Here is an 8,958-nt window from a genome sequence, read left to right as displayed (position 1 = left end):
TATCTTTGTCTTCTCCAGCTACTCTTGGAACGGAGGAAACTTCCCAAACTCAGGTTCCTGGCAATGCAGTGTCAGCTGCAGCAAAGTCATCGCCTCCCCCAGGTGCCGTCGTTGGGGGGGTGGTTAACGGTCTCCCCCGGGCGTCAATTAGGCCGCTGGTCCCCTCGCGGACTCCCTTCAGGCCGGGCTGGCGGAGGGAGGCCCCGCCGGGCCCCCGGGCCCAGAAAGCCACCGAGGGGCCGAGGGTGCTGGGCGTCTGCTGGAGTGGAGCGAGCGGAAAGGGAATGGCGTCGGGGCGCCTCTCCAGGCCCGGCACCTGGGAGGCAGAGCGGGCGCGGGGCCGGGGACGCCCAGAGGCCGGCCGGCCCGCACACACCTGCCTCCTCCGCTCCCGCCCACCTGGAGGAGAGCCGGAGCGGCCGCCCCCTCGGGGCCGACGGGCGGGCGGGGCCGAGGCGGGTGCAGCTGGAGCTCCGGGAAAGGAGCCTCGGCTTCGCCCCCAGGGATGCCCGGCTATGGCAACCCCCACGCCAGCTTCGCGTAGGGCCGCCGCGTTTCCCTCCTTCGGTTTGAACTGCCCGCCCTGAGTAACCGCTACGCGCCTCGCTGCCCCGCGCCGCCCCTTCCTCCTGCTCCGAGGCGCCCCCGCCGGCCGCCCCGCGACCCGCAGAACCCCCGCCCCAGGAGGTCTGTCCTTGAGTGCCCTCCCCTCCAACCCCCCATCCCTCAAGGCACAGCAGGCGTTTCCTAATTTGAAAGGCTCTTCCTCGCCTCATTTTGACTTCGGTGAACATTGCACAGCAAGTTTTCTAGACTCTAGGTCCTACAGTAGGATGCCATTGCAAAGAATGTAGGAGAACGATCACTTGAAAATGTTTCCCGTGATGAAATCAAGCATGAAAAGCAGGTTACAAAACGAATGACTCCTTTGAGGTTAGAAGTAAAGATATACACAGGATAAGGTCTGAAAGGTATGACTTGGTTATAGCATCTCCAGAGGAGCTTGTGCTTCTTTTTTAGGCATCTAAAAAGGGATTTTTTTTAAATTTACTAAGCAGCTATTATGTGGCAAGTTCCAATCTTATGATCTCAGCAGCTTTTTCCTAATCTCCGTTTCCTGTTTTTTTATTTTGTTTTGTTTTTCCCTGGTGCTTTTTTTTAGGGCCACACCAGCGGCATATGTTAAGTTCCCAAGGTAGGGGTCAAACCGAGCTACAGCTGGTAGCCTACACCACAGCTCACTGAGCGAGGCCAGGGATCGAACCTCATGGATACTAGTTGGATTCTGCTGTGTCACAAAAGGAACTCCCTCCTGGATTTTTTCATCTGCTCATTCCCAAAATGGGGCATCCTACCTAGCATTTTTCTCACTTTACCATTCTGTGCGTACATAATTCTCATTCAGAGTTACAACCAATACTTTAAAGCCAGTAACAGCCACTGCTACCATTCTCCTCCAAGAGAACATTTCTCCATTTGGATGCCCCTTAGTTATCCTAAATGCCATATGTCCAAAATCACACTCACCGTTTTTAAGCTCTGTGTGCCAATTACTGGGCTAGGTACTAGGAATACAAAGATGGAAAGACACTGCTCTCAAGGGCTCACTGGTATAAGTGCTGTAGTAGAAAACGAATAACAGCACAAAAGAAAAAGGAGTCAACTAACAATATAGAAGATAGGGCAGAGCTAACTTTGTAAAGACTGTGCCAGGAGGTGGATTTTGAAAGACAGTGGCAGTTTAAGAGAGATAAGAGATGATTCCAAACTGGAAATGTGCAAGAGAAAGAAAATCAAACAGTTGGGCACATTAGATAAACTGTAAACAATTTGTTACAGCTGGAAAATAAGACTTGTTTTAAGGAAAGGGCAAAGTTTTTTGTTTTTTTTTTTTGTTTGTTTTTTGCTCTTGGCTTGTGGAAATTACCACGCCAAGGATCAAACTGGCACCACAGCAGTGATCAGGGCTGCTGCAGTGACAACACAGGATCCCTAACCTGCTATACCACAAGGGAACTCCCAAATAAAATCCTTGAGAAGGGGAAGAAGCCAAGCCATGGAGAGTTTTGGATGCATGCTGAATCTGAAGTTTACCGTCTAGGCAATGCAGAGCAATTTAGAAAGACCACTCTGGTGACTCGACTTTATTCATTCAAAGAAGAATAATTTTTCCCTCACCCCTCCCTAAAACAGAGCAGAAAGACATTTAGTTACAAATCTAGTTAAAGCTTGTCCTATACCCCAAATTTAAGCCGCTGAGCTATATTTTCCTAATCTTTACCTATCACAGTCTTTGGCCTTTTTTCCTCCCTTTCTGGATTTGGTGTCATCTTATGACTGACCTCAGTATTCTAAAATCCATGTTTTCCATAGATCCAATGCTGCTTTGGGGGACCATCCAGTAAAACATGATGGAAGACTTTTCCATCACCATGATTAATCAAATTATGCAGATATACTTAAATGAATATGATCAATGAAAAGAGCTATTCAAGGGGAAAAAAAAAACGGTAATTTGCATCTCCATAACCATATTACAAGGTACTAAAAGCACTAGTACCAACATGGCAAGACAAATACCCTCATTAGGAGAAGGCAATGCAATGATGTTTGGCACATAGTAAGCACTCAAGAAATGTTAGTTGTCATCACTGATAATAGCTTCCACTGACCATGCTCCACATGATGCTAAAATTACTGTTCCCACTCATAGGAACAAGAGTGTTGGATTGGGATCTAGCCCCAACATGAACTCTTGTTGAAATTCTGGATCTCCTTGCTAAAACTTGTCTTTACTGTAGCCCTCTGTAGGGTCCCAGGAGCCGTTTGTATTCTGCATGTGTTAATCCACCCTGATCTCCATAGACTGCATTAAGTGCCAGCATCTTCTTGAAATCTCAAGCTTGAGAGTTGGAATCCAGGTCAGCTTGCAATGATTAAAGTTATACTTTCTGGATCACTCCATAATCTTTCTCTTATGCTAATAATGGTTTTATCTAATACTTCTTGGAGCAGAGCTTATTTTGATTCTTCTATTGGGTTACCTCTTCCCTTTGGCTGACAGGAGAGATATTTTTTAAGATGGTCAAAATACTTGTATGTTCTGTCTTAGCCTGTCTGTGGAGGAAGAAGCAGGACACTCCACTGTGTTTCCTGAAATTTTTAAAACAGGGAGCTAAGAAGACTGGGAAGATTGAGTTAAATCTCTCAAGTTGGTCTGTGGAGGTGCCGGCAGTTGGAACTCCTCCTGGAAGTGTAATGCGAAGCTCAAAGTTCCCGTTTCCATATGGAAGACCAGAGAGCAGTATTGCCTGCTTAATAAGAAACCAAAATGATGCATGTTGGGAAGAAAGAAACCTGCTTCTCCAATTAACTGTAATAGATAACGAATATGTATTTTCCAAATTTTAACAACTTCATTTTCTTCCTCTCATTCTGATATTAGTAAAATGCCTGCTATGAAAGAAGCAAACGAAAGTAAATGTGTACATCCAACGATAATGTCTCACTAATAGTTTGATCTTTGAAAGGATTCCACTGAGCAGGTCGTTTTGTTCTTCTAGAGAATACATGGGACCAAAGGAGGGTCGGTAAACAGCCACCACTACCTAAATCCCTCAGCTTTAAGTGGCAGTAGTTGATGTAGCTGCAAGTCCACCTGTGCTTTAAAACGAGTAAAAGGAGAGGCTGAGAAGGATGACAGGTACCTAAGAGAGAAAGGGTCGAAAAGCAAACATTATGCAAAGGGCAGGTGGCGGCTGTTCCACTGCCGGCGGCACAGGTATTAAAACGATCTGAAATACATAATCTGAAAACTGCTCTTCTACGTGGAAATCAGCGGTGAAACCGATACTTCTACGTTCTTTGGAGTAACGGTCAGCCCAGGGATTCCATGAGCACTTCACTTGGGTATTTAACGCTCTGCCCTCTTGGAAAACTGTTATTTTCTGCGGCCTTCATTTGTCATAGAAACAAACCTCCTTCGACTTGAGAAACTGCTAAAATGCTTTGCCTCCCTGAAAAATGAAAATAGTTGGGAGCCAAATAAGAACCTCTACAGAGCGAATCAAACACACATAATTCCAATTTAACCGCCTGCGCTCAATCCGGGCTCTTCGGCCACTCCTTGGGCGGAAGGGGCGGAGACTACATCCTGCGTCATCTGCCAGTGCCGGAAGTGGGCTGACACACAGTGGCCGCAGGAATCTGTTAGGGAACCTCGGGAAGTTTCTCCGTGTTCGGTAGGTAGGGGTTTGGCGGATTGGCGGTTTGGGATTGGAAGGTTAGTGTTTGGGCCAAAACTGGAAAGATACTAGGGGTTACAGGAGGTCCGGTGTGGGATTAGAGTCGAGAGAGGCTGGGGATGGAGTCGATGCTGTTAGCCCTTTGGCTTGTTTAGCTGTTGGGTTGTCTGCCTTTTCAGCTGTTAGGAGTTATTTCATTATTTTTCCCTTATATTCGGTTCGCATGTTTTCCTGTTGAGGGGTATAGTTTTTTGGCAATTTCTTGCTAAATTTTGGGAAAATTTCACTTGTGGGAGTTCCCCTTGTGGCGCAGCGGAACTGAATCCGATGAGTATCCTTGAGGATGCGGATTCCATCCCTGGCCTCGCTCTGTGGGTTAAGGACTCAGCGTTGCCTTGAGCTGTGGTATAGATAGCAGACAGGGCTCGGATCCCGCGTTGCTGTGGCTGTCGGGCCTATTGGACCCCTAGCCTGGAACTTCCACATGCCGCGTGGGGAAAAAAAAAAAAAAAAAGAGAGAGAGAGAGAGAGAAAGAAAAAGAAAAATTGGAGTTCCCGTCCTGGCGCAGTGGTTAACGAATCCGACTAGGAACCATGAGGTTGCGGGTTCGGTCCCTGCCCTTGCTCAGGGCAGGGTTAATGATCCGGCATTGCCGTGAGCTGTGGTGTAGGTTGCAGACGCGGCTCGGATCCCATGTTGCTGTGGTTCTGGCGTAGGCCGGTGGCTACAGCTCCGATTCGACCCCTAGCCTGGGAACTCCATATGCCGTGGGAGCGGCCCAAAGAAATAGAAAAAAGACAAAAAAAAAAAAAGAAAAAAAAAGAAAAATAGTACTTGTACTCGTGTTAAATGAAAACCAGAGCTTTGCAGTCAGATCTAAATTCCTCTGCCTTTTAACTACTGAATAATCCTGACCAAATTAACCTTCCCTAAATCTTAGTTTCTTCATCTGTTCATTAAGAGTAATTATTTAACCGCCTAGAATTGTTGTAGAGATTATAATGAAATAGCATGTGTAAATATGAAATCTGTAAAGTGTTTATTGAGTCCAGTTTGGGGGTAAATGCGAAATACTTATTTGTGGGTTTGATTCATCCTTTAGAACCAGCCGTAGGATTTCAAAAAAGTACGGATTAGGAATTGGGATTAGGAATTGGGAACTTTTTAGCTTTCCCTGAGAAAAATGAGGCCTGATTGGATTTGTGAGGGGCCCCTTTAAGATGTTCAGTATTTGAATCTGTGATTTCAGGGATAACGATGGACACACAGAAGGACGTTCAACCCCCAAAACAGCAGCCAATGATATATATCTGTGGAGGTAAGAGTGGCACTTACATAAAATAAAAGTATTTTACCTCAGTTTTTTAAAAAGATATTGCATTTATCTTTATTTTATGTGAGTCCTTCCTCTTTGAAGTTAGCGCTTTAGCAACTATTTTAAAAAATCCTCTCATTAAGATTTCATTTTCTCTCCTAGAAAAAGTGCGTTGCCCACCACTCTTTTTCTTTTCCCTTAATATGTTGATAATGGCAACATACCCTTGAGATTTAGTATACATATTTTAGTGCTTTGGGGGAAAAGTATGATTAAGATAATTTGCTTGCTTCTTATTTCTCTTTTAGGCATTGAATAAATATGTTTTCTCTTTTAGAATGTCACACAGAAAATGAAATAAAATCAAGGGATCCCATCCGATGCAGAGAATGTGGGTACAGAATAATGTACAAGAAAAGAACTAAAAGATGTATCCTTTTAACTGTGTTTTCTGAATATGAGGTAGGAGGAAGTGGAGAATAATGCTTGGGTTGATAGTCAAAGACTAGCTGTTAAAAAATGGTAAAACTTGGATTACTTAGTTAAAAAGTAAGCATGGAGTTGCCATCATGGCTTAGCGGACACGAATCTGACTAGCATCCATAGGGACGCAGGTTTGATCCTTGGCCCTGCTCAGTGTGTTAAGGATCTGGCATTGCCATGAGCTATGGTGTAGGTTGAAGATGCTACTGGGATCCTGAGTTGCTGAGGCTGGTATGTATGTAGGCCGGCAGCTACAGCTCCCATTCGACTCCTAGCCTGGGACTTTCCATATGCTGCATGTGCGGCCCTAAAAAGGCAGGGGAAAAAAGAGCTTGATTAGCATTGGTTTTTTGTTGTTGTTGTTGCTATTTCTTGGGCCGCTCCCGCGGCATATGGAGGTTCCCAGGCTAGGGGTTGAATCGGAGCTGTAGCCACCGGCCTACGCCAGAGCCACAGCAACGCAGGATCCGAGCCGCGTCTGCAACCTACACCACAGCTCACAGCAACGCCGGATCGTTAACCCACTGAGCAAGGGCAGGGACCGAACCCGCCACCTCATGGTTCCTAGTCGGATTCGTTAACCACTGCGCCACGACGGGAACTCCTTGATTAGCATTGTTATGGACCAATACGCCGGTACATAGGCATATACTAAATAATCTAAATACTAGTTAATTTTGGTTTTCATAAGTGTGTTTTTCTTGGATTCTATATTTAAGTACTCATTCTTGAGCTTTAGTTCATGGACACACTAATTATACAGGGAGAAATAAAAATATTGAGACGTATATTACCTAGTGGAGAAAGTGAGGCTTACAAATTAGCAGAAAGACAGAGTAAATTGTTAGGTAGTAACTAACAGTATTTTTTAGATTGCTAAATTTTTACCTTTACCATCACTCAAGTATTTTTTGGTGTATTGGTCTTTTGTATCATGAAAAAGGGACTAATAATTAACTAGTTTATTTTTAGTTCATTTCTAATTATCATAGTAAATAGTGAATTTCATTCTTTTGTGCATTTTAAATTGATATCACAAAGAGAAAGTGACTTGGAAGAGCTAAATTTTTAATGTAATCTTTAATTTTCTTGTCCTTAACTCAGTTTAATACAGTGGTGGTTTTTGATGCTCGATGAAACGTGAAATTCAGAGGAATATCTTCATTTGGATTTGCTGTTGATATTGTATAGCTTTTGATTTGTGTACTTTAAGAATACAGCTGTGTATCATGATTTCATTTTAAAAACCGTATTGTATTTAGGGGTCTATTAATAGTTTAATATAAAGGTATTTTTGGTTCAGTTTCATGCTTCGTAATTTAATTTCATCATATGTGTAATCTGACACAGTGAAAGTTAAAAATGTTTCCCCAAACCACACTTTAGTCAAAATCTAAAATCATTTGGGGGAGTTACTGCTGTAGCACAGCAGGTTAAGGATCTGATGTTGCCAGAGCTGTGGCTTGGATTTGATCCCTGGGCCAGGAACTTCCATATACCTCAGGTGGGGCAGAAAAGGGGGAAAAAAAATAATCATCTGGGGCCTTTGTTAAGAACGAAGTTTTCTGGGGCCTTCTAAAGGTTGATTAACTGAGTTCCCAGGAAACCACTGTTTTATATCACCATTATTTTACATCACCAGTTTACAAACTCTCCAGTTTATATAGAGCATCATTTTGTATAGAGTAAACCATTGCATTTATTTTTAGTGTAAATACCTGATTTTGAGTTACAGGTTTCATTTGTAAACTTGGCATAGGCCTTTCTGTATTTGAATGTAATGCTTGACCATGTTTAAAGTCTTGAGTAAGGGGAAAGAAACTTTAATGGTTGCTTTCTCTAAGGCAAAATTAACGCCAAGTAAAGGTGGAGAAAGCAGTTTCCCAGGTGTAATCATTCATTAAGATAAAAAATTCTTTTAGGATATAAAAAGAATGAATTGGTTTACACTGAATTATTGGATAAATGTTTAAAGCTTTTGCCTTGATTTAGGGATATTGGATACTCAGATACTCCATCTACTCAGGGTTCCATCATCATGGAACATCATGTTGGCCTCAACATTTATTTTGAAGTTTAGATATATTCCACACATACAGCTATGTGTGTCTCTGACATTCAAGGAATTAGCTATGCCATTTTTTAAAAACACCTGTTATTTCTACTACAATCCTCAAATACTAAGTTCTAGAAATTCATTATGTGCTATTCAAAGTACTTCCATGTTTAAAAAAATTTTTTTTTCCTTTTTTTAAATTTTTTTGGCTACCACACAGCATGTGGAATTCCCAGACCAGGGATCTGAGACAAGTGCCATAGCTGCAGCAACACTGGATCCTTAACTCACTGAGCAAGGCTAGGGATAGAACCGGGGTCTTCATGGATGCTAGTCAGATTTGTTTCCACTGAGCCATGATGGGAACTCCACATCCATCTACTTTCTGCCCAGACTTGCTGATTATTTAGTCTGTTCTATGGGAATGTACAATATAGGGACATGTTATGATGGGAAGCTAGTTAGGGGCCATCTATAGTATTTCAGGCTAACAGTAGTGGTGGCTGGGCCAGGGTAGCTGTGGAGGGAATGAGAAGTAGCTGGTGGTGAGATACATTTTGTAATTGTAATAGGATTTATGAATTAGTACTTTAGAGCTCAGTAAACAGTGTGGACTTTGGTAAAAGGCTTTGGGTCCACATATCTGCAGTGTCCTTTGTAAGATCGCAATGACTTTACCAGGATTCACTTTCCTTGTTTTAAAGATAGGCATGAAATAACTGCCTACCTCAAAGGTTTGCTGCAAGATAAAATGCAATACTCCATAAAAACTCTTAACCTAGTACGTGTTAACTATTAACACCATTACTGTAAATATTAGCATTTTCTCTATAATAATTGTGCTAGTGTTAAGATTAGT

The 8,958-nt window shown here is 43.0% G+C and overlaps 1 protein-coding gene across 1 annotated transcript; it reads left to right on the top strand.

The window, feature by feature from the left end:
- The first annotated feature begins 4,168 nt into the window (after positions 1 to 4,168).
- POLR2K (RNA polymerase II, I and III subunit K) lies at positions 4,169 to 7,345 on the top strand. The gene is made up of 4 exons (XM_047783527.1): positions 4,169 to 4,241; positions 5,495 to 5,563; positions 5,898 to 5,990; positions 7,158 to 7,345. Exons 2-4 carry the CDS (start codon positions 5,503 to 5,505, stop codon positions 7,178 to 7,180), a joined length of 177 nt encoding a protein of 58 aa, XP_047639483.1. The 5' UTR covers positions 4,169 to 4,241; positions 5,495 to 5,502; the 3' UTR covers positions 7,181 to 7,345.
- The last annotated feature ends 1,613 nt before the right edge of the window (positions 7,346 to 8,958 follow it).

This window comes from Phacochoerus africanus, chromosome 6, assembly GCF_016906955.1.
Source record: "Phacochoerus africanus isolate WHEZ1 chromosome 6, ROS_Pafr_v1, whole genome shotgun sequence".
NCBI classification, from domain to species: Eukaryota; Metazoa; Chordata; class Mammalia; order Artiodactyla; family Suidae; genus Phacochoerus; species Phacochoerus africanus.
The sequence above is the reverse complement of the archived record's forward strand: the minus strand, read 5'-3'. Positions and strand labels throughout refer to the sequence as shown.